Genomic DNA, 26,315 nt, shown 5'->3' with positions numbered 1-26,315 from the left:
TCCATGGCCTTGAATATTTTCTATACTATTATGTTAATGGTTTAAATAGTAATACAATTACTAATATTTTGTGTGCATATGTGCGTGCACACATGTGTAATGGCCTTTTAGGCCGTTCCACGTTGTTCACCTTGAACTTCATTCACGTTTTCTCAGGGAACTGTCTGGCAATGTACTTTTTTTTTTTTAAGCTTCCAAGAGCATTTTGTTTATTTAACTTCCTCCTTCTCCTCTCAGTAGCACTTAGTATGAACACAGCATTGTTCTGAGGGCTTTAAGAATATTAATGTGTTTAATCCCCATGCACAAAGTGGATCCTAGTTATTACCCTCATTTTACAGTGGAGGAGCCTGAGGTTCAGAGAGAGGTTAAGAGACTTGCCCAGGGCCACACAGCTGGGATGTGGTGTGGCTGAGACTCGAACCCAGGCAGCCTAGCCCAGAATCTTGAACACACCACCCTGAGCTCTTCCCACAGACAGATTCATGCTGATGTGAGCGCTGGGCAGCAGTGGGCCCTGGTGCTTGGTGTGGAGTCATCCTCACTGCGCCTCACACAGCCTGGTGGGGCTGGCACTGCCTTTCCCAGCATGCCCCTGCCTCACTGACGGGGCCCCCAAGCCCCTTTGGTCCAACATAGGGCCCTCCAGACCGTTGGCCACCAGCAGCTCCACCAGGGGACGCTGTGGTCCCACGTGAGCCACTGCGTGTTTCTTAGGCAGCTCCTGTCTGCCCGCCCGTTTCTCCCTCCCTTTGCCAGACAGACTGGCATTTTCCATCCCGTTCACACACCCCTTCCGTGGAAGGGCAGTGCCCTGTGGGAAGCTACAGTCAGATGAGGAGGCTTAGGGCAAGGCTCCCTCCAGGAAAACGGGCTCTCCTTCCATCTCCTCTTTTTCCTTTTCCTTCTAAAGGATCCCAAGGGCAGAGGAGGGTGGGGTGGCATTTGAGGGGTGTTGGGAAAGCCCTGAGATTCTGGCAATGTACTTTTAATGCTGTATGTGTTACTTAACTCTTTGATTTTAAACTTCATTTCCAAAGTCCAACCTTCGGAGTTCGGCTGCTTGCTGTGTGATTCCTTAGTTTCTTGACCTGAGTCGAGTTTCTCAGTGTCTGACACAGTTTTCTCCTTTGCAGTATCGGAACAGGTCTTTAATGAGCTGTGTTGTTGATAACAAGTTAATACAAGTAAAACATTTAGAGTAATGCATACCACGTAGCAAGTGTTCAAACAGTGTTCATCTTTGCTGCTGTTATCATCATGATAGGAGGTTTTGAGCTTTCCTTAAACCCACTGTGGACTCTGTCATCTCTGAAGACACCACTCAGGCTCCTCCAGGTTTAATTACCCTTCGGTGTGTAGAACATAATATCTAATACTTCCATATAGACAACCTGGCATTGAATTTTTATTTGTATCTATTTCATGTATTTCCTACAAAAATGATAAATCTATATCTATTTGAAGGATATCGTGATCTCTATGACAAAGCATAAGAAATTAAAACTAGACACACGAGTAGCTCCAAATGCCTTTAAATGACATTCAGAATACATACTTTTGCATAGCACAGGGAGATCAGCTTGGTGCTTTGTGACCACCTAGAGGGGTGGGATAGGGAGGGTGGGAGATGCAAGAGGGAAGAGATATGGGGATATGTGTGTATGTATAGCTGGTTCACTTTGTTATAAAGCAGAAACTAACACACCATTGTAAAGCAATTATACTCCAATAAAGATGTTTTAAAAAAAAGAATACATACTTCAACCTAATTGATCTTTTCACCTCTACTCATTTTATATGCAAATAAGAACTCTGCTCATGGCCCCTTGGCGAAATGTGTTTTTTTATTTAAGGCACGGTTGACCTTCAAGGATGTGGTCATCGAATTCTCTCCAGAAGAGTGGGAATGCCTGGACCCTGCTCAGAGGGCCTTGTACAGGGACGTGATGGTGGAGACCTACAGGAACCTGATCTCTGTAGGTGAGGATAACTTCACTCCAAAAGTTGGGAAGGTAGTTTTGCATTTACCATTGTTTGCCTTTGGGGATCGCCTGCCTTCCTTAACTGAACTCAAAGTCATGTTGACCGGGCAAGAAAAGTTTTGTGATGTAGCATCAGGAGTTTTGGGGTTGTTTTTTTAATTTTATTTTTTCAATTTTATTTATTTATTTATTTATGGGTTCGTTGGGTCTTGGTTGCTGTCCGCTGGCTTTCTCTAGTTGCAGTGAGCAGGGGCTTCTCTTCGTTGTGGTGCGCGGGCTTCTTGTTGTGGTGGCTTCTCTTGTTGCAGAGCTTGGGCTCTAGGTGCGTGGGCTTCAGTAGTTGTGGCACGCGGGCTCAGTAGTTGTGGCTCACAGGCTCTAGAGCGCAGGCTCAGTAGTTGGGGCGCACGGGCTTAGTTGCTCCGCGGCATGTGGGATCTTCCAAGACCAGGACTCGAACCCGTGTCCCCTGCATTGACAAGCGGATTTTTAGCCACTGCGCCACCAGGGAAGTCCCAGGGAAATCCTAGCATCAGGAATTTAAACATGCCCTTTCTTCAGATGATCTGGCCACTTCATGATATGCCAGGAGTTTTTCCAGTGCTTGAGTACATCTAATGCCCAACCGGAAACTTTGAAAATATTTCATTCCCTGTGCTCTACTCCTGTGCTTTTGATTCAGTACTTCTTGGTAGAGAGCTGGATATCTGTATGTTACATTGTTCCCTCTGCATTGAGAAGGAGGCAGGCAGTGGCTGAATTTGTGAAACATTTTTCCAGACCCATCTGTAATGTCCTCACTCTCATGTGAATGGAGAGCTGGAATTCTGGAAAAGCCACAGCAGTTGACATTTCTTTCAATAGGCAGGAATTTCTATTTTTGATGTGAGTGTTATTTGCATATTTGAGCAAGAGGAAGCACTCTGGACTGTGAAGAGTGACATGAAAATAGCAAAAACCAAATGGGTGGGAATGAATCGAAATGTGAGCACAGATCAGATCTCAGAAGGGCAGAGAGGAAGCCACAGCATTAGTAGTGTTTGGGAAAGTCTACCCAGATGGAGAGTACTTTGGGAAAACAGAAGTTTATTTGTTGTCAAGTCTGAGAGGAAATTTTTCTTCTCCCTGAGTTATCACTGTCTCTCAACATGTAAAATGTATCATGTCACCCTCCAGTGGTGCAGGAGCTCCATCAGCAACAAAGGCAAAGTCTTTATCATGGTCTACATCACTTGGCCATTTGGCTTCTGTGGACTTGTTATTCTTTGATTTTGAGAGTCACAAGGAGGGTTGTTTTAAAGAAGGGTCTATTGCTCCCTCAGCTCTCCTTTTGGACTTGATTCCCTTCAATGCTCAGTTCTCAGTTCTGGCACCTCAGAACCTGCATGGAGCTGTCTCAAGCCCTGTCTGCTTGTTTAGATCCCTCAGCCATTTTTTCTGTTCTGACTTGGCCACACATATCACGGATATGTGTAATAGAGAGGTGCATTAGGTCTCCTGTAACTGTTACTTAGGAAAACTGTAAAGACAGTGGACAGAGAGATCCTCTTTTTAATCCCTAGTCCCTCCTGGGGGAACGTATGACTCTTTCTGACTAGCTTGGAATCTGTGGGTCAAGCTCATGATTCCATGTCAAGGACTCATAGTATCTGAACCCCATATCTCGTGTTTTTTTCCTCTATTAGTGCTCTACCTTGTAGGGAAATATATATTCTTTCTGATTCCATATTCTCCCACATTTGCATGATTTTGCCTGTGAAACTTATTTTGAAATACTCCCAGGGTCTGAAATTTTATCCCATTTCTTTGCTGTGATAATGTACCTGCAGTTAATGGACAACTTCTGCTGGACACTGTGGAATGGGTTTACTGTGTAACATTAAATTCTTTTTTAAAACTAAATTTATTTATTTATTTATTTATGGCTGCGTTGGGTCTTCGTTGCTGTGCACGGGCTTTCTCTAGTTGCAGCGAGCGGGGGCTACTCTTTGTTGCAGTGCACGGGCTTCTCATTGCGGTGGCTTCTCTTGTTGTGGAGCACGGGCTCTAGGTGTGCAGGCTTCAGCAGCTGTGGCTCACAGGCTCTAGAGCGCAGCCTCAGTAGTTGTGGCACACGGGCTTAGTTGCTCTGCAGCATGTGGGATCTTCCTGGACCAGGGCTCGAACTTGTGTCCCCTGCACTGGCAGGCGGATTCTTAAGCATGGCACCATCAGGGAAGTCCCAACATTAAATTCTTGATGGCAAATACTTTCCCTCATTGTTGCAATATTTCCTGCTACGTAGAAAATCACCACTATAAGCTAGTTAGTAGCGGGGTGAGCATGTTCTAGGATGCAAAATAAAGGCCCTGATTGATAAGTCTTTCCAGTTCTTTTTCTGGTTATGAGGAATGTTATCAAGGCATGTCTCAATAGCACTGTGACAATGTTGTTTACATATACTATTGATCATCCCCTTTGATCCTCAAGAAATGGTATAGGAATTTCTCCTAGAGATAACGTTGTCCAAGTTCACATCCTCAAGTTAGGCTGTTGACTAAACTGTTGTTGATGCCATATTTTTTGTCACCTGTGTGCCCACTCTTCATTGTACATCCACCCTTAATTTTGCAGTGTCTTAATGAGAGAGCTTGGGAATTCCCTGACGGTCCAGTGGTTAGGACTTTCACTGCCGAAGGTGAGGGTTCAATCCCTGGTCAGGGAACTAAGATTCCACAAGCCACGCCGTGGTCAAAAAAAAAAAAAAAAATTGAGACAGCTTATGGAGTGGAGTGATACCTTCAATGATGAACCATCATTTGTTTTGTTTATGGCACTGCTACTTTCATTTGGTACTTTTCTATGCATAATAAATGGTCCTGATTTTATTTCTTTAATCATCAGGTCTGTGTATTTGATGTTGCTCTTAGTGGTTTTGTTTCCTATTTTCCATGTGTGGTTGGTTGATTGGGGAAGAGCCAGCCCCCTTATGGTAGAACTGGTGATTAGTTCTTTACATAGTCTTGATATTCTACTACGGCGTAGATCATTTGTAATATTTTCTCCCACACAGTAGATTACTTTTGACTCTACTGAGTGTGCTCTAAGGCACAGTAGTTTATAACTTTGAGGTAGTTCAAATTGCTGCTTTTACTTTGTCACCTGTGATTTTTGTGTTATGTCTGATAAATCGTTGGTGAATGCAATGTCAGAAAGCTTTTCCTGTATGTTTACTTCTAGCAGTTTTATACATTTTGGTCTTTGGTTGAGGTCTTTCATTAGTTTTGTATATCATATAAGTTAATGGTCCAACTTAACTGTTCTGTATTTGGATAACTGGTTTTCTCCACATCTTTTTTTTTTTTTTTTTTTAATTTATTTATTTATTTTTGGCTGTGTTGGGTCTTCGTTTCTGTGAGAGGGCTTTCTCTAGTTGTGGCAAGCAGGGGCCACTCTTCATCGCAGTGCGGGGGCCTCTCACTGTTGTGGCCTCTCGTTGCGGAGCACAGGCTCCAGACGCACAGGCTCAGTAGTTGTGGCTCACGGGCCCAGCTGCTCCGCGGCATGTGGGATCTTCCCAGACCAGGGCTGAACCCGTGTCCCCTGCATTGGCAGGCAGATTCTCAACCACTGCGCCACCAGGGAAGCCCCACATCTTCTTTTTAATAGACTGCCCTTCCCCTGTTGAGTTGTCTTGACCGCCTTGTACAACATCATTTGACCATGTACAAGAGAATTTTTTTTTGACGTCTCTGTACTATTCCACCAGTCTCTCTGTCTTTATCTCTGTACCACACTGTTGTGATTAGTGTAGGTTTGGAGTAAGTTTTGAAGTAAAGACATGTGAGACCTATGACTTTGTTCTTTTCAAGCTTATTTTGCTGTTCAGCATCTTTTGAGATTCCAAATGAATCTGTAGGGTGTATTTATCTATTTCTTCAAGAAATGCTATTGGGATTTTACTAGGGAGTGGGTTGGATCTGTTGATCACTGTGGGTAATATTGACATCTTGACACTATTGACTTCAAATACATGAATTTAGGATATCCTTGCATCAATTTGTGTCTTTTCTAATATTTTTAGTCATGTTTTTAGTTTACGGTGTACACATCTTTCTGTCCTTTTATAAGGTTATGCCCAAGTGTTTAGTTTTATTTTATTTATTTACTTATTTTAAAATTTTATTTGTTTTTATTTGGTTGCACCAGGTCTTAGTTGCTGCTCGCCGGCTCCTTAGTTGTGTCAGGCAGGCTCCTTAGTTGCGGCATGCATGTGGGATCTAGTTCCCTGACGAGGAATTGAACCTGGGCCACCTGCATTGGGAGCGTGGAGTCTTAACCACTGCGCCACCAGGGAAGTCCCCTTGTTTTATTTTTTGATGTTATTGTAAATGGTATTGTTTTCTCAATTTCTTTCTTGATTTTTCATCGTTAATATATAGAAACACAATTGATTTTTGTGTGTTCATTTAATATCTTGTAATTTTTCTGAGTTCATTCATTATTTCTAGCAGATTTTTAGCAGGATCTTCATGGTTTTCTACATATTACATCATGTTGCTTTTAAACACGTGATTTTGTTTCGTTTTCTATTTTAATACTTCTCTGTCTTTTTATGCCTATTTGTTCCTGCTAGGATTTCCAGGAATAAGCTTTTAGAAATAGAGCAGGTATCCTCTTCCAGTTTCTGATTTAGAAAGAATGCTTTCAGTCTTTGACCAGTGAGCCTGATGTTAGCTGTTGGCAGTTAATATATGTCCTTCAGTGTGCTGCGGTAGCTTTTTAAATTCCTTGTTTATTGAGTGTTTTTATCATGAAAGCCTGTTGACTTGTGTTATATGGTTTTTACTGCATCAGTTGAGATGGTCATTTTGTTTCATTCTGTTAATGTACTGTTTTACAGCAAAAGTTTACGTATCTTGAACCATCTTACTTTTCAAGAATATATCACCTTATTTTATATAATCCTTTTAGTGTGGTGTTAGTTTTAGTTTACTTTTTTTAATTAAGTAATTAATCAATTGATTTATGACTCTGTTGGGTCTTCGTTGTTGCGCGTGGGCTTTCTCTAGTTGTAGTGAACAGGGGCTACTCTTTGTTGTGGTGTGTGGGCTTCTCATCGTTGTGGCTTCTCTTGTTATGGAGCACAGGCTCTAGGTGAGTGGGCTTCAGTAGTTGTGGCACGTGGGCTCAGTAGTTGTGGCTCACAGGCTCTAGAGCACAGGCTCAATAGTTGTGGTGCATGGGCTTAGCTGCCCCACGGCGTGTGGGATCTTCCCAGACCAGGGATTGAACCCATGTCCTCTGCATTGGCAGGCGGATTCTTAACCAGTGCCCTAGCTGAGAAGTCCCCCATTTCCTTTTGATGGCCTTATTCTAGTTTTTCCTTCAGTTTTCAGCTAAGAACAGTCTTGCACATCTCATGGAATATTATATGTGTTCTTTGTGAAAATATGCATGCAAATGGGACTCAGGGAATATTGAATTTGATACCCTACATAGCAAATAATGTCATAGATGTACAGCTGCTTTATATCTAAAATATTCTATTCGCTCTCTTTTTAAATCTCTTTCATTTTGGCCGCATACCCATAGGATAACTTCCACAGTTAAAAATTGAACAGTATTGTGTTACTTGCTAAGCCAATTTTTCTTTTCTTTTAACCTCCTTATTTTTAGTTGTCTCATACAGTTTTATTCACACATATATGCAGTCACAAGGAGTGATACCCCATGTTTATTATTCCCTGTGCTTCACTGAGGTCCTTATCAGTCCTGGTCTTTCTTTACATGGTCCCTTGATGCTGACAGAAACACTGTCATTTGCTCCCATATTTAAGTTGTTCTCCTGATCTCCCCAGTTTCCACCGCATTTCTTCAGCCATCACTCCACCTTTCTCACTACTCACACTGTAAAAATGACCCCCTTTCATCCACTGAACAACTTTCTCAGGATACGACTTAAATTAACATGTGCAGCCGTGATGACTCAGAAACCATTTGAAGGAGGGATTGCTGAATAACAGTATTAGTTACACAGCTCACTTCTGGTTGCATCTCCTTTGAGTTTTCCTTTCAAAACTACTGGTATTTGTATGTTGAGTCTTAATTTGTATATGCTTTGTGGTTATGGTGGAAAAACTTTTCTTTGAGAGCTAATACAAGTTTTTCCAATTGAATGTTTTGTCACAGTGTGTTTGCAGGTAGGCTGCCCTAAACTTAAGTTGAATTACGTGTAATCGCTGTTTCTTTAGTAAAGAATCCTATTCTTTAGTGTTCCTAGAAATCTTTAACATCATGGTTGAGAAGTTTCATAACTGTGTTTGGTAAAAGTATTACTTTTGGTGTAACATCATATATTCACCATGAAACATTTACTCATGCAGTGTAATGAATAGTATACCTATGGTCCTTTTTATCTTGTAGATCTCTCTCATATACACGTGATCAAGAAATTACAACTAAAATCAAACACTGATGTAGGAGAAATATTCCCAACAGTGATGTTGGGAAGCCATGGAAGCTGTGAAATCAAGCATTTTTACCTACAGGAAATACAGGAGAATATGCATGACCTTGGGGGTCAGTGGAGAGATGATGAAAGAAATTACAAAAATATCCCTACATCCCCTAATGAAGATATCACTTATAGAAGAGTTCGACATGGTGGAAGGGATTCAGGAAAGAAGCCGATTGCAAATAGGCTGGCATTAAGCTTTTCGGAGGAACTACGTATGTTTAAAAGTAAACAGAAAATCTGTGAATTTCATCAAGCTGATAAGAGCATCAGCAATGGTACCTCATTTTCACCATCTCAAGAAATTTCTCCTACTGGCCAATCCACAATTTCTGATATACATGGGAGTGATTTTATGCATCTTTCAATACTGACAGAAGACCAGAAAGCACACAGGGCAAGTCCTTACAAATGTCGTAAGTATGGGAAAACCTCTCCTAAAGGCTCAAACCTCAGTAGATATCAGAGAATCCACACAGGGGAGAAATTGCGTAAATGTGATGTGTGTGACAAGGTCTTTAGTCGAAAGTCACACCTTGTAAGTCATAAGAGGGTTCATACTGGAGAGAAACCTTATAAATGTAATGAGTGTGGCAAGAGGTTTAGTCAAAATTCACATCTTACAAGTCATCAGAGAATTCATACTGGAGGGATGCCTTATAAATGTAATGTGTGTGGGAAGACCATTTATTCTGCCTCAGGCCTCAGGAGACATATGATAATCCATAGAGAAGCTAAACAATATAAATGTGATGTATGTGGCAAAGTCTTTAATCAGAATGCAGTCCTTGCAGTTCATCAGAGAATTCATACTGGAGAGAAACCTTACAAATGTGGTGAATGTGGCAGTGTCTTTAGTCAAAAAACACACCTTACGAGTCATCTGGTCACTCATACTGGAGAGAGACCTCACAAATGTAATGAGTGTGGCAAGTTTTTTCGGGATAAGAGAACCTTTACAAGGCATCAACAAATTCATACTGCAGTGAAACCTTACAGATGTAATGAGTGTGGGAAGTTCTTTCGTGAGAAGCCAACCCTTACAAGGCATCAGCAAGTTCACACTGGAGAAAAACCTTACAAATGTAATGAGTGTGGCAGAGTCTTTAGTCAAAATTCAAACCTTGCACGTCATCAGAGAATTCATAATGGTGAGAAACCTTACAGATGTAATCAGTGTGGCAAGCTCTTTAATCGAAAAGGAAACCTTGCAGTTCATCAGAGAATTCATACTGGAGAGAAACCTTACAAATGTGGTGAGTGTGGCAAAGTGTTTAGTAAAAATTCAAACCTTGTGTGTCATCAGAGAATTCATACTGGGGAGAAACCTTACAAATGTAATGAGTGTGGCAAAGTCTTTCGTTACAAACAACGTCTCCGAATTCATCACAGACTACATAATGGATAGAAACCTTGCAAATGTATCGAGTGTGGAAAAGCCTTTACTCAGGTCTCAACCTTTGCTACACATCAGAAAATCCATACTTAAGAAAAACCATATAAATGTATGTGGAAAGGTCTTCAAAATTCAAACTTGAAAAAAATATTAAAATGTGAAAATTCACACCTTACAATTCTTTGGCGAAATCACAATGGGGAGAAACTGTACAAGTATCGTGAGTGTTGTAAAGTTTTTGTGTGTGCAGCCTCTCTTACCGCCAGATAATCTGTAATGGAAAGAAACCTTGCAAGTATAATGACTGTCTACATGTGTTTAGTCAAAATTCATACCTTATAACCTGCCCAAGAATTCATACTGGAGAGAAACCTTGCAAATGTAATGAGTGTGGCAAATTCTTCAGTGTGCTTTTAAGCCTAACTGAACATCAGGTGATCCATGATCTTGAGAGAGTTTAACAGTGTAGTGAAGTGTCAAGGCATTTAGTAGGTGTCCACATTTTCGGCTTTATTAGAATACTTATTCTGGAAAGAAACCAGATAAATGTAATTATTGTGGCCAGGTCTTTAGAAAAGGAATTTATTCACCAAGTAATTCATTCTGGAGATTACCTCACAGATGTTATGAATGGGAAAACCTTTCCTTGGGGCTAACAGCTCACCAGGCATCAGATAATTTGTGCTGGATTGTTAGGAAATTATTCCTCCTACGTTTGCATCTTTGCCACTGTACTGTTGTCTGTCCCAGAGAAATCCCTGTTTGAGGTGGGAGCACTTTCCGCACTTCTCGTAGACTCTGCCTCTTAGTCTCAAGCAGCAAAATACTCCTCTTATTGTTTCCTGGTGCCAGGACTACCTGCTTAGCATTTTGTAACAGTGTTTGGGGGAGAAGGTGACAGCCAGTCTCTGTGATGTGTTTGTGATTCAGACGTAACCATTTTCTAGAACTGCAACGTAACTTCAGCGGAAGTGCAAGGATAGCGCACACTTTGTGTGGTGAGAACGTTTCTGCAAAACTTTGGTTCCAGTTGCCAGTTCCCTCAAACAACTACAAGTTGCTAATGAACATCACTGCAGTGTAGCAGAGACTCTTCCTTTTCCTTGACCCCTTATTTTCTTAGTTTACACATTTTTCTTTTACTTTCTTGAGCTTTCACCAATATGATATTACATTTTAAATTTCAATTTCATTTATAATTTTCTAGTATATAGAATTGTGATCGATTTTTGCATGTTCTACTTGTGTCCTGATACCTTGTAAATTATTCTTTTTCCAGAAATGTTTGTAGGTTCTTTTGTTTTTTTACATACACCATGTAATTAAATTTCCTATTTATGCTGTACGAAATTACCACAGAGTGCCTTAAGTAAACAGATTTATTCTCTTCTTTTTCTGTCCAGAGTTGTAAATGGCCCCAGAGCACTGGGCTCTTTCGGGTGCTTCAGGTCACAATTCGTTTTCTTTCCTTTCCTGAGTTCCAAATATCACTTTCATCCTTATCCTCATGGTCTTCATGTGGGTTTGCACGACACACTCTTAATTAATCAATGCTTTTGTTTAGTTATCTTCTTTTCATTTGAGCATTTCCTGAACACATCGTTTAAATTAGGCCACCGTCTCAGTCTACCATTGTATTAATATATATACCTCTTCATCTTACCTAACACAGTCATATCTTATTTAATAATTGCTGATATTCCCTTATACAGTATAAGCTCCTGAAGGCAGGTTATTGTATTTCTTCCTACATATTCAGTGATTGGACTCATTCCCCATTGACAGAATGAGTGAATGTACTTTATGAGTGCAAAGACGGTTAGTGTGATGGATAGGATCATAGATCAGTAGATCAGATGGTCAAATAAACGTGATTATATTTGTGGACTGAAATTTAATTGTCCTGTACTTTACAGCCTAATAATGTTCTGAATATTTGTCATAAATTCTCACACCATAATTTGTTCACACATGAATTTTCCGCAACACGTGCTAAACAGTTGTAGCTCATGAGTGAAGGGATGTCTTCATGAAGTTTTCTTAAGCCACAACATTTTAAATTCAAGATTCTTTCTCAAATGCTCCATTCTGTCCCCATCACTAAATAACAATCCTATTTCTCAGGTCGGACAGTTTCTATTTGTGATAGATTGCCTGGAAAACAGGAACTGAAAGAAATAGGTTTATCATTCTCACCTAACAGGAAGTCCAGAGGGTGCTGTGTTGGATGTGATGGGTCCTCTCCCTTCTTCCTCCATGACCACTTAGTCTTCAGTGTTTTTCTAGCAACCTGGCTGCTGGATGACTAAGGAGAATGATCATTGTGACGTAAAATCCTTTGCAATTTTAGATTTTGTCTCCTTTTCATAGAAATATTAATTTGAGACATCTTTTCCCAATATTTTAATTTGTGTTCAATATCCACCATGATTTTAACATGAAATGTGAATTTTCAAGTTTCGTATTTCTGTCTCAAGAACAGAGATAGGTAAAGGGGAAAGGTGTTAGGGCCAGATTGTATCTATGGACTTTGTTCATTTTCCTGATAGTGTAATATTCCGAGTAACACCTGGCCGGTCTGCCCAGTGTTCCAAGTGTTGGGCAAAAAGTATTAGGCCCGTAGTGTTTTCTGACTCACAGATATATATCCTTGCTGCTCTGATTCTAAACACAGTGAAATAATCCTTCAGTTTTAATATAATTCTGATTCTGGTATCATGATAAGAAATGAAAGAATCCTTTATTTTTTCTGGCCATGCTGTGTGGCTTGCAGGATTTTAGTTCCCAGACCAGGGATCGAACCCTGGGCCCATGGCAGTGAAAGTGCCGAGTCTTAACCACTGGAGAAACAGGGAATTACCCCAGAAGAATCCATTTTGAGATGTTTTCAATTCATGTCATCCTACCTGAAAGCGAGAGATATACCAAAGGCTTGTAGTTCAGAAATATTATTATTATTTTTTGGCTGAGTTGGTGGATCTTTGTTGCTGCGTGTGGGCTATCTCTAGTTGCGGCGACTGGGGGCTACTCTTTGTTGCGGTGCGCGGCTTCTTGTGGCTTCTCGTTGCAGAGCATGGGCTCTGGGTGCGCAGGCTTCAGTAGTTGTGGCATGCTGGCCCAGTAGTTGTGTGTCGCAGACTCAGTAGTTGTGGTTCACAGGCTCTAGAGCGCAGGCTCAGTAGTTGTGGCGCACGGGCTTAGTTGCTCCACGGCATGTGGGATCTTCCCGGACCAGGGCGGATTTTTTTTTTTTTTTTTTTTTTTTTATTTTTGGCTGCATTGGGTCTGCGTTGCAGCGCGCGGGCTTCTCACCGTGGTGGCCTCTCTTGTTGTGGAGCACGGGCTCTAGGCTCACCGGCTTCAGTAGTTGCAGCACGCAGGGTCAGCAGCTGTGGCACACGGGCTCAGCTGCTCCGCAGCATGTGGGATCCTCCCTAGCCAGGGCCCGAACCCGTGTCTGGTGCATTGGCAGGCGGATTCTCAACCACTGCGCCACCAGGGAAGTCCCGGCAGGCGGATTTTTAACCACTGTGCCATCACGGAAGCCCCATATTTCTTATAAATCACAATATCAGACCCAGAGATGCCGCTTTTAGAAAGGCACCCAAGATGTTTGAAACCATGTATCCACATAAGCATCTTATCCAAGACTCAACGTGCAGTAGACTTCAGAATATACATCTTTGTGAGAATCCACACAGAGCAATATGTTTGCTAATGCTTGAACCTGAAGATCAAAACTGTGGAACAGGTCTTCCCTGGTGGCGCAGTGGTTAAGAATCTGCCTGCCAATGCAGGAGATACGGGTTTGAGCCCTGGTCCGGGGAGATCCCACATGCTGTGGAGCAACTAAGCCCGTGCGCCACAACTACTGAACCTGTGCTCTAGAGCCCACGTGCCACAACTACTGAAGCCTGCACGCCTAGAGCCCCGTGCTCCACAACAAGAGAAGCCACCACAGTGAGAAGCCTGCGCACCGCAGCGAAGAGTAGCCCCTGCTCGCCGCAACTAGAGAAAGCCCACGCACAGCAACGAAAACCCAACGCAGCCAAAAGTAAATAAATAAATTTATTTTAAAAAACTGGAGCGTAGCGTTAACGTTGGAGAAGAAGCATTCAAGTGTAATGAATATTGTAAAGTGTTTCATCAGACATCCACATGTTTGGTATAATAAGAGAATTCTTACAGGTCAAAGTATATAGGTATACCAAACGTGAAAACCCTTTTAAGAAACAGTCCATCCTCAGGGGTCCCCAAAGAACTTATATTTGTGAGAATCCTCACAAATATGAATTTGGTGAATATTTTGAGCAATTCTTCAATAGACCACACCTCAGAGAATGCATACTAGGACTAAATAATCCTTTCGTTGTCTGAGATTAACCTGAGTTTTGACATACTTCAGAATAATTACAAATCACAGCATGTTAAAACTTGTGTATGAGAAGAGGAAGGAGATATGTGGAAATGGCCCATTATCTTCAGTGTATGAATAATTATTTGAGTTTTCTGCAAAAGGCTTAATTACTATTTATGTCTTTCAATCTGAAGGTTAATAAAGTCTGTTGATCTTATGCCTTCATTACAGGCCTTCGATGATTGTTTCTGGGAAGGAAGCAGTAACATAAAGGGGCCAACTTTGTTAGGCATGGTTCCTTCACATCCATGTTCCCTGGAAAAACGAAGACCCTGAATGATCAAATTCAATAGTGTGTGAATTAGTGGCAGGGCGGGGCAGGGAATAACGTACAATTATGACATGACTCATCGTGCTTATTACGTTCAGGGAGCCCTTCTGTGGATAGGCCAGTGTGGGTTATAGGACAGAATCCTCTACCAATTGACCATGAGTAAAGCAGGCAGGACATTAAGGGACTGGGCTTTTCATGGCAGGAGAGTGACAGGTTACTAGGGACTGATTATCAGGTAGATATAATGCACAGGAAAAGTTGGTCACTTTCTCCATTGGATGGTGATAGCAGTCGTGTACATCTATGTTTAAAGGAAATTAGTTTTATTCTTGGAAATTGAAGAGAGAACAGTTATGTTGAGAGGAAATTTAATCAAAATAGTATGTGTGTGTATGTGATTCGCCATTTAAATGCTGCCATTACATTTTGCTATTGTTCTATTCTAAATGTATCATAGGTCTCCTGTTTTAATTCATAAAATCACATGAAATATATATATTACAAATATATACACTGCAAGTATACCCATTACAATCTTCATTCTGAAGTATATTTATTCAGTAAGGTAACTTTCATCTGATTTTCAGGTGTATTTTTTTTTTTTACAACAAAATATCAATAGATGCTATATATAAGATTTTATACTTTGTTTTTTTATGTATAATAGAGATCGTTTCAGTATAATGACTTTCTGCACTCTTTTAATACCTTTTTACACATAGCCATGTGTTCCCCTAACTTCTCAGCCCTCTTGCATCAAGGCCAGGTCTTGAGACCAATTTTGCCCAGTTGTTTGTGCATGGAAGTTTGTGTTTCTCATTTGAATGAGGAAATCATTATTTCTTAAACATCAGGATATCACACCCAGCAATTCTGCTTTTGAAAATATACCCAAGAGATTTGAAAAGATTTTTTTCATGAGAACATCTTGTATAGCATTGATGATGTGCGGAATCTAAAATACGACACAAATGAACATACCTAAAAAGCAGAGTCACAGGTATAGAGAACAGACTTGTGGTTTGCCCAGGTGGAGGGGGACAGGTAGCAGAGGGTTGGATTAGGAGTTTGGGATTAGCAGATGCAAAGTAATATATAAAATGGATAAACAACAAGGTCCTACTATATAGCACAGAAAACTATATTCAATATCCTGTAATAATCCATAATGGAAAAGAATGTGAAAAAGAATATGTATATGTGTAATTGCATGTGTCATTCCTCTTTGTACATTTTCATGTGACGCAAATTTGAAAACAACCCCTTGATTTATGCAACCTCCGAGCATTTCACTGACGTAAAGGGAGAAATACAAATTAAATATATAACTTGGACAAAACAGTATCTTTGAAAAATATATATGATCGACAAGATGAGATTCCTCAAAACCTGAAAGTCGAACTACCATATGACTCAGCCACTCCACTCCTGGGCACATGACTAGGAAAAAAGAAAACGCTAATTTGAAAAGATACAGGCACCTGAAGGTTCATAGTATCACAATTCACAGTAGCCAAGATATGGATGCAACCTAAATGTCCATCAACAGATGAATGGATGTGGGCGAGTCCCCTGTTGGCCTAGTGGTTAGGATTCCAACAAACGTGCAATGAGATCTCTGTGAATCGGGAAGAGGAATGTAGTGTGTATATTATTAGCAGGTGGAAAATTGTGGTCTTTCCTAAGCAAGACATCAGGAGTTTACTCTTGAATAAACATTCAGTTTTGTATGAAAGAGTCTGATTCCATATTTGAGGTCTGACTATAGACACCTTTAAGTCTCACTACAAACTGTTCCTCTTCTGCTCACGTGAGCAGGGCAGGCTGATAATAAAGCTGAGTGCGCCTTCCCTTGGCAGTAGTTGTAGGTTCGCGCAACGAGCAAGTACCATCACCTCAGCCCGGTCCTGTATCCAGAGTAACACAAGCCCATCAGCGTTCTCTGCTCTCTCTAGCCATTTTTAAAAACTTGGGAAGTCTACCCTGCTCTCCCCAGAAGGCCTCATTACGTAACAAACATTTTCCTAACACGTTATTTATTTATTTTTTTGCCGCGCCATATCGCCATGTGGCCTTCAGGATCTTAGTTCCCCAACAAGGGATCGAACCCAGGCTCCCTGCAGTTGAAGCTGAGCTCGGAGTCCTAACCACTGGACCATCAGGGAATTCACTCCTAACACTTTAATGTATGGAGTCATCAGTCCTGCCATCGAATCTAAACTTTGAGTGGGGATCCATCCTTTTCCAATGGAGAAAGCCTAAGTAGAAACTAACAAAAATGTGTTGGGAGAGTTAATAGGTGAAATTTCTAGTGTATCTATCAAAAACTCCCATTGTGTACGTTCATTCTTAGAGAAAAGTCATGAACATTGATCTTTTTCAATTCTCTCACGACCCCCTACCCCCTTCTGGAAATCACACGTTAGTTCTATGAGTCTCCTTTCACTGTATTTTGCGTTTTTTGTTTTTTAATTTTTTAGATTTCATATATAAGTGAAACCATGTGGTATTGGTCTTTGAGTTCTTTTCTCTTAGCATAGTACCTTCTTCATCCATCCATGTGGCTGCAAATGGCAAGATTTATTTTCTGGCGGAGTAATGTTCCATTCTATATATATACACCACGTTTTCACTATTCATTCGTCCTTCCATGGTGCTCAACCCAGTCTTCACATTAGATGGATGAGGCATTTTGCATAAGCATGTGTTGTACCCTCTGACCAGGGATTCCCCTTCATGTAGTCAGTGTAGGACCCAACCTCAATCATATATATATATATATTTTTAGAAGATGTTGGGGGTAGGAGTTTATTAATTTATTTTATTTATTTTTGCTGTGTTGGGTCTTCGTTTCTGTGCGAGGGCTTTCTCTAGTTGTGGCAAGCGGGGGCCACTCGTCACCGCGGGGCGCGGGCCTCTCACTATCGCGGCCTCTCCTGTTGAGGAGCACAGGCTCCAGACGCGCAGGCTCAGCAGCCGTGGCAAACGGGCCCAGTTGCTCCGCTGCATGTGGGATCTTCCTAGACCAGGGCTCGAACCCGTGTCCCCTGCATCGGCAGGCGGACTCTCAACCACTGCGCCACCAGGGAAGCCCTCAATCATATTTAAGGTGCCCCAGGCGATTCCAATCTGTATCCATCACTGAGCATCGTGACTCTGGGTCCCCCCGTTCCTGAGGGCTGAGATCTGGGCTGAGGGTGAGGGCTCTGCTCTGCGTGGGGCTGGATCAGGGCTGGTCTGTGACCTGCAGGGGATCGTCGGGTCCAGCTGAGGTGCCCGCTGCTGCTGGGTACGTGAGGGCCTCACCAGGAGGGGAGCGAGGTCTGAAGAAAGGGTGGAAAACTCACTGGTTGGTCTGTGTGTGCGAGTTACTGTCCTGAGTCCCTCCTGGGACAGTAGGCAGCAGAGGACCGTCTGTTCCACATGCTGAGGGCTTCCCTGTGTGTGTGGTGGTGACTCAGGAAGCGGGTGTGTTGATTCTGAGCATTAAACACCATCTTTTCCACTTTCAGGATAGACCTCTAAACATTCATCTTGTCTAAGGAAGAAGCCCTTAAGAGGCGAAAGAGGAAAGAACTGGAGTCTGCAATGGCTCTTTCTCAGGTAATGTCATATTCTCGGTTGGTTTTTCTGTCTGTCCTTCCTCAAATGCCCTTCTTTGGACTCGGTAAACTTGTCTGACTCTGAAGTATCCCGCCTGACACCTGTACACGCACCGTCACCCAGGTCCTTCCCTCAGGGCCTGATATCTCCACTTAGATCCCGTCTCCCCGTGACCCAGTGACCTGGAACTTGTGAAGAGGCTCCACTGGGTGTAGTCCTGGGCGGGGCTTCACCCCCGTGGGTTTAGTCGGGGTGTCAGTGCCATTGGCCAGCAGCAGCTGCTTAGGGGCCCCATCTGGATGCACTGTCTGCTCTCTGTAAACCAGGATCTAGATGGTGCACGTGAAAGTCGGGTATTAATGTGCACAACACCTGGTAAGATCTGGAAGTCAGGCCAACTAAGGGTAATTTGTTCTGACTTATTCAAAGGCAGTTGAAGCCAAGTGGGCAAGTCACTGACTGAACCTTAATGACTGGGAATGGAATGGAAAGTTCAGAACTAGACATCAGTGATAGAGGGTGTTTTATTCCAGCCTGGAATTTGAACCATGAAGTCAACCTAAACCTCTGACTGTTGGAAATTCTTTATATCACTTTCATCACCTCCATTCCTGAGAGGTTGTCTTTTTATTCTGTGGATTGTATCTTTTGACACATAGTATTTACCTTTGATGCAGGTTAAGGACCAGCTTTATTTTTTTGCTTGTAGATATCTAGTTTCTCAGCACCATTTGTTATTGAGACTGTCCTTTCCCACTTGTTTAGTGTTGGCACCCTTTTCTATACATTTGCCATATATTCCAGGGATTGTTTGAGTTTTCTAATCTGTTCCATTGGCTTATGTATCTGCGTTTATGCCAGTACCGCATCATCTTGATTACTTTGTAATATGTTTTGAAATCTAAAACTGATGTGCTTGGTCGATGGTCATGATCTTCAGGTCCAAGTGCTTCCAGCCCTGGCCCCGCCCCGGACAAGGGTGGCTGCCTGCTGGATCACTTCGGTGAATGTAAAAGCTTTAAAGAGAATTTCATGAAGTGTCTCCAGGGCAATAGTTTTGACAGTACTTTGCAGAAATGAATCAAAACAATATATTTAGAATGTAGGACGGAGAGGCAACTGATGTTACAAGAACCCCTGGAAAAACTGGAATTTGGAGATTTGTTTGTTTTGTTTTCTTTTCTTTTTGGCCATGCAACGTGGCATGCGGGATCTTTGTTCCCTGACTAGGCAACGAACCTTCATCTCCTGCAGTGGAAGCACTGAGCCTTAACCACTGGACCACCAGGAGGTCCTGGGGTTTGGAGATTTGCTAGATGGAAAATCAGAGAGAAAAACTGAACCTTGATGGGAAGAAGACTGCAGGACAGTGTGGGGTCATCTGGACGACATCGCCGCGCTGATGACCTTGCCACTCCAAGGGCGTGCTTGTAGGTACTGTGATGCAGGAAGGGGCTTTGTGGATGCCCGAGAGATGCCGTTGAAATCAAGATAGACACCCCACCCTGGCTCATCTTCTAGGAATCCCCAAAGGATTTTGGAAAACCATTGTCCCTTTTAGATTCCCATTTTCCCCCAGGTGTGTTAGGTTTTCTCGTTAAGTCCTAGAGTGTGACAGGGCCCCCAGGGAGGTAAGGTGCCCGGTGACAGCTGCGTAGTGAATGGAACTTTGGGCTCCTGTGTGGTGCTGGATTCACATCACAGGCTCTGTGTCTTTTCAGTGCTAGTGTGCTGAATGTTCACGATTAGCGGTCTGTTACGTAGACAGAGATTGTCAGGAAAACTTTTTGTAGCAAATGGTTTCCTCCTCATACTCATAAACATATATGCCCTTTATTTCTTTTTTGGGCGGGTGGATGCTGCGCTGTACAGCATGTGGAATCTTAGTTCCTTGACCAGAGATCAAACCTGTGCTCCCTGTGGTGGAAGCATGGAGTCTTAACCACTGGACTGCCAGGAAGGTCTCTGACCTTTATTTCTTTTTTTATCTTTTCTTTTTTTTTTTTTTTAACAAAAATAGAGGACAAGTTCAGAAGTGGGAAATGGTCTGGCTTTTGAGATATCTGACTTCATGCTTTTTTTCTGGTGATGCCCGAGCACCAGGTATCTTTCTAACCAAGTGTCATTTTCTGATTTGTATCAGACTATGTTTGTAAAACTGGATGTTTAATTTCAAGAACTCATTTGTTGTAACTGCAAAAAAAAAGAAAATAAAAATGACTGACTCTATCTTCTTTTTCAAGAGTATTTTGGATATTTGGGGGTCCCTTGAGATTCTGTTAATTTTATAATTTTTAAAATAAATTTTATTTATTTATTTATTTATTTATGGCTGCGTTGGGTCTTCGCCTCTGCGCACGGGCTTTCTCTAGTTGCAGTGAATGGGGGCTACTCTTCATTGAGGTCCGCTCCCTGTTAATTATAGCGTGATTTTTCCTATTCCTACAAAAATTGCCCTTGAAATTTTCATAGGGATTCCATTGAATCTGTAGGACACTTTGGGTAGTTTGGTCATTTTAAGAATATTAAAATTGGACTTCCCTGGTGGCGCAGTGGTTAAGAATCTGTCTCCCAATGCAGGGGACACAGGTTCGAGCCCTGGTCTGGGAAGATCCCACACGCTGCGGAGCAACTAAGTCCGTACGCCACAACTACTGAGCCTGCGCTCTAGAGCCCACGTGCTGCAACTACTGAGCCTGCACTCTGGAGCCCGTGTGCCACAACTATTGAGCCTGCGCTGTAGAGCCCACGTGCTGCAACTACTGAAGCCCGCACGCCTAGAGCCTGTGCTCCGCAAGGAGAGAAGCCACCGCAATGAGAAGCCCATGCACCGCAACAAAGAGTAGCCCCCGCTCGCCGCAACTAGAGAAAGCCCGCGCACAGCAACAAAGACCCAACACAACCAAAAATAAATAAATAAGTTAAAAAATATTAAAATTGGAATATTCCAATCCACGAGTACAGGGTGTGTTTCTATTTATTTGTATCTCCATGAACTTCTTTTAGAACGTTTAGTAGTTTTCAGTGTACAAGTCTTTCAACTCCTTGGCTAATTTTTTCCCAAGTGTCCTATAGGACTATTCTCTGATTTTCTGTTGACATTGTTCATTGTGTATAGAAGTGCAACTGATTTTTGCATGCTGATTCTTTATGCTGCAAGTTTCCTAAAGTTGTTTCTTGAAGAAGTAGTTTTCTCGTGAAATCTTTTTGGTTTGTGCATACAAAACCTTGTCACCTACAGAGTAAGAAAATTGTACTTTTCCATGTGGGTAACTGAGTTTTTGGGTTTTGTCTTACGGTTCTAGAGAGGGCGTTTAGTACTTTCTTGAGCAGTAGTGCAGAGTGTGCATCTTTCTCTTTTGTTGTTGCAAAGATTTAGTAGTGCGGACTTCCCCTGTAGTACAGCTTACACTGCCTGGTGTAAATTTTGATATGTTTTTTTTTAATTGATTGATTGATTGATTGATAGATAGATAGTTAGATAGATAGATAGCTGTGCTGGGTCTTCGTTGCGGTGTCCGGGCTCTCTCCAGTTGCGGCAAGTGGGGGCTACTCCTCGTTGCCATGCATAGGCCTCTCACTGTGGTGGCTTCTCTTTGTTGTGGAGCATGGGCTCTAGGCGTGCAGACTCAGTAGTTGTGGCGTGTGGGCTCAGTTGCTCCGCGGCATGTGGGATCTTCCTGGACCAGGTTGAACCTGTGTCCCCTGCATTGGCAGGCAGATTCCCAACCACTGCACCACCAGGGAAGTCCTGGCATGGTTTTTGTTTTGTTTTGGTTTTTGGCCCTGCTGTGAGGCATGTGGGATCTTAGTTCCTTGACTAGAGATTGAACCCGTGCCCCCTGCAGTGGAAGCACAGAGTCTTAACCACTGGACCACGGGGAAAGTCTCTGGTATGTTAATTTTTTAATTAATTAATTAATTAATTTTTGGCTGCATTGGGTCTTTGTTGCTGCACACGGGCTTTCTCTAGTTGCAGCGAGTGGGGGCTACTCTTTGTTGCGGTGCGCGGGCTTCTCATTGTGGTGACTTCTCGTTGCAGAGCACGGGCTCTAGCCATGTGGGCTTCAGTAGTTGTGGCACTTGGGCTTCAGTAGTTGTGGCTCACGGGCTCTAGAGTGCAGGCTCAGTAGTTGTGGCACACAGGCTTTGTTGCTCCGCAGCATGTGGGATCTTCCCGGACCAGTGCTCGAACCCGTGTCCCCTGCATCGGCAGGCAGATTCTTAACCACTGCGCCACTGGGGAAAGCTCTCTTGTATTGTCTTTGACTGGCGTTGGTAGTAGAGTAATTCTGGCCTCATAGAGTTTGAAACTGTTCCTTTTTCTTCATTTGGGGGGGGAATAGTTTAAGTAAATTTGTTCTTAATGGTTTTCAAATGTTGTCTTGAATTCTGAAGTGAATATATCTGGCTTTCCTTTGTTGAATTGTTTTTGATTAGTGATTCCATCTCCTTTCCAGTTACTTGTTTGTAGAGGTTTTAATTTCTTCATGGTTCTGTCTTGGTAGTTAATGTTTCTCTAGGAATTTATTCATTTCTTCTAGTTTATCCAATACTCAGGGATAGAATTTTCATAGTATTTTCTTCTAATTTTCTTGATTTCTGTTGAATCAGTTGAAATTATTTGTAATGTCCGCTCTTTCATTTCTGATTTTAGTAATTTGAGTCTTTGCTCTTTTTGTTAGTTATTCTAGATATGGGTTTGTCAGTTTTGTTCTCTTCAAATAACCAACTTGTGGTGGTGTGATTTTATGTAGTTTTTTTCCCCTATTTTATTGATCTCTAATCTAATTCTTTCTTCTATGTTCTGCTAGTTTATGCATATTTTGTACTTGTAAGATCTTTTATTTTGTTTTGGATTTTTTTTTGAAATTAGTTTTCATACACTTGATAAACCACAACCTTTTCTTTGTACTTTTAAAATTTTCTCTTTCCCTTACTTATCGAAATTTAATTAATATATATCATTGTATAAGTTTAAGGTGTATAGTGTGAACTTTTCTTGCAAAATAAGTACCTCAGTGGGGTCTTTACTACATTCACCTGTGATATAATTACAGTGTTTTTATGTGTCTTGGGAACATGTAAGGTCTACTATCTTATTGACTTTCAAGCATATAGTATAGTGTTGATAACTGAAAGTACCATGGTGTACATTAAATTTCTAGAACTTTCAACTTACAGCAGGAAATGTATTCCTTTGACTAATATCTCCCCATTCTACCAAGTCCCAGGATTTGATAACCAGTATTTTTGTCTTTGTTGCTCTTTGGTTCTTTTTTTTTTTTTTTTTTTTCTTTTTACACATGAGTTACAACATTCAGCACCATCTGTTCATTCTCTGTGAATTACCTTACGGAGCAGATAACCTCATTGTCCCTCTGTGTTGTTAAAAATAGCAGGATTTTTTTCTTCTTCCTGAGTAAATGATACTATATTCCATATATCTGCTAGATTTTTTTCGTTTTTCTGTAATTTTTTCTGTAATTTCTGCACTATATAATAACTTTGTTCTTTTTAAAATCGTTTGAAGAAGTTTCATCCTATTTGATTTTTTGTATCTGTATGTTTGTGTATGGGGTAAATTTATCCATCTCCATTCGATGGCCTCTTCCAGCTTACCTTCAGGTTTCAGGTAACAACATTCTTACACATCTCCCGGAATATTACGTGTGTTCTTTGTGAATATATGCATGGAAATGGGACTTATGGAGTATTTAGTTTGATACCTTACACAGCAAATAATGTAATAAGTGTAAACCTGCTTTGTTTGTACAACATCCTATTCTTTCCCCTTTAAAATCTCTTTTATTTCTGTACCACATCAATAGTGTAATTCTCACAGTTAAAAAATGGAACAGTATAGGGTTTCCCTGGTGGCGCAGTGGTTGAGAGTCCGCCTGCCGATGCGGGGGACAGGGGTTCGTGCCCCGGTCCGGGAAGATCCCACGTGCCGCGGAGCGGCTGGGCCCGTGAGCCATGGCCCCTGAGCCTGCGCATCCGGAGCCTGTGCTCCGCAACGGGAGAGGCCGCAGCAGTTAGAGGCCCGCGTACCGCTAAAAAAAAAAAAAAAAAAATGGAACAGTATAATGTTACTTGCTAAGCCAGTTCTTCTTTTCCTTTAAGAAAAAGTTCATTCACTCATATGAAATGAAAAGCAGTGATACCCCATGTTTATTATTCCCTGTGTCCAGTCAGTCCCCTTATCAGTCCTGGTCTTTCTTTATATGGTCCCTTGATGCAGATAGAAACGCTGTCCTTTTTAGTCTTTCTTAAAAATTTTACGTCATGGTTGTGAAGTTTCATAATTCTGTTTGATAAAAGTCTTAATTTGGGGCCTCCCTGGTGGCGCAGTGGTTGAGAGTCCGCCTGCCGATGCAGGGGACGCGGGTTCATGCCCCGGTCTGGGAAGATCCCACATGCCGCGGAGCGGCTGGGCCCGTGAGCCATGGCCGCTGAGCCTGCGCGTCCGGAGCCTGTGCTCCGCAACGGGAGAGGCCACAACAGTGAGAGGCCCGCGTACCACAAAAAAAAAGTCTTAATTTGGTGTAATACCGTATATTCAACATGAAACATTTATTCATGCATTGTAATGAACAGTATGTCTATGGTGCTTTTTAATTTGTAGATATCTGTCATATACATGTGATAAAGAAATTATAAGTAAAATCAAACACAGATATAGGAGAAGTATTCCAAACAATGGTGTTGGGAAGGCATGGAAGCTGTGAAATCAAACATTTTTATCTGCAGGAGAATATGTATGATTTTGGGTGTCAGTGGAGAGATGATGAAAGAAATTGCAAAAATATGCCTGCATCCCACAACAAAGATGTCATTAATGGAAGAAGTCAATATGTTGAAAGGGATGCAGGGAAGAAGCCTAATGGAAATAGGCTTGCGTTAAGGTTTCATGATGAACTGCATATTTTTAAAAGTGAACAGAAAATTGATGAGTTTAATCAAGCTGATAAGAGTATCAACAGTAGTGCCTCATTTTCACCATGTCAAGAAATTTCTCCTCCTGTCCCAACCACAATTTGTAATATACATGGGGGTGATTTTATGCATCCTTTAATATCGACACAAGACAGAAAGCCCAGAGGGAAAGACCTTACAAATGTAATGAGTTTGGGACAGCTTTTCATCGTGGGTCATACATCAATAGACATCACATAACTCATAGAGAAGAGAAATTACATGAATGTGATTTATGTGGGAAGGACTTTAGTCGAAATTCAGGCCTTGTCATTCATAAGAATTCATACTAGAGAGAAACCTTACAAATGTAATGAGTGTGGGAAAACCTTTCATTGCAGCTCACACGTCAGGAGACATCAGTTAACTCATACAGGAGAAAAAGTACATGAATGTGATTTATGTGGGAAGGTCTGTAGTCGAAATTCAGGCCTTGTAATTCATCAAAGAATTCATGCTGTAGAGAAACCTTACAAATGTAACGAATGTGGCAAGGTCTTTAATCAGAAGGGAAAGCTTGCAGTTCATTATTCATACTGGAGAGAAACCTTAGAAATGTAATGCGTGTTGCAAAGTCTTTAGATATAAACAACATCTACGAATTCATCAGAGAACATGAAATGGATAGAAACCTTTCAAATACTATTAGTGTGGCAAGGTCTTCAGTCACAATTCACACCTTACAAGTCACTGGAGAATACATTTTGTGAAGAAGCTTTCATATTGAGTGTGGCGAAGCCTTTACTCAGGTCTCGACCCCCACTGAATGCTTTTCGCATTCATCCTAAATTACTGTGAGATGTTTTATAATTAAAAGAAACCTTCCAAGTATAATGACTCTCTAAATGTGTCTCAACCCTAACTCTAACCTTATGACCCACCAGAGTATTCATACTGGAGAGAAGGTAATGTTACGAATTGGACAAACCTTTTTTCGGAGCTCACATCTCACCAGTCAATTTTCAGGCACTCTATAACGAGCATAACATTACAGAGGTTCTCCACCTTCCAACTTTTTTTTTTTTTTTTAAGCACTCCTTAAAATGTGCTCCCCGTTCTGGAATATGCAGTATATGAATATTTCTTCATGTCCTTTTTTTGTGTCTAAATAAATGTCATGACATGCATCTTGATTTACATGATGGTAAAATAGGGGTATAGTAAGC

The 26,315-nt window shown here is 41.6% G+C and overlaps 1 protein-coding gene across 1 annotated transcript in view; it reads left to right on the top strand.

Moving 5' to 3' along the window:
- The window catches only part of LOC136140951 (zinc finger protein 665-like), a 34,350-nt gene extending 8,474 nt beyond the window's left edge, over window positions 1–25,876 (top strand). Inside the window, 6 exon segments of the mRNA XM_065899085.1 lie at window positions 1,137–1,187; window positions 1,857–1,983; window positions 8,391–9,991; window positions 10,180–10,311; window positions 25,414–25,644; window positions 25,808–25,876. Coding sequence (XP_065755157.1) covers window positions 1,137–1,187; window positions 1,857–1,983; window positions 8,391–9,991; window positions 10,180–10,311; window positions 25,414–25,644; window positions 25,808–25,876 — 2,211 coding nt within the window.
- The last annotated feature ends 439 nt before the right edge of the window (window positions 25,877–26,315 follow it).

The sequence above is a fragment of the Phocoena phocoena genome, chromosome 20 (genome assembly GCF_963924675.1).
Source record: "Phocoena phocoena chromosome 20, mPhoPho1.1, whole genome shotgun sequence".
Classification (NCBI taxonomy): domain Eukaryota; kingdom Metazoa; phylum Chordata; class Mammalia; order Artiodactyla; family Phocoenidae; genus Phocoena; species Phocoena phocoena.
This window is presented reverse-complemented; position numbering and strand designations above follow the sequence as displayed.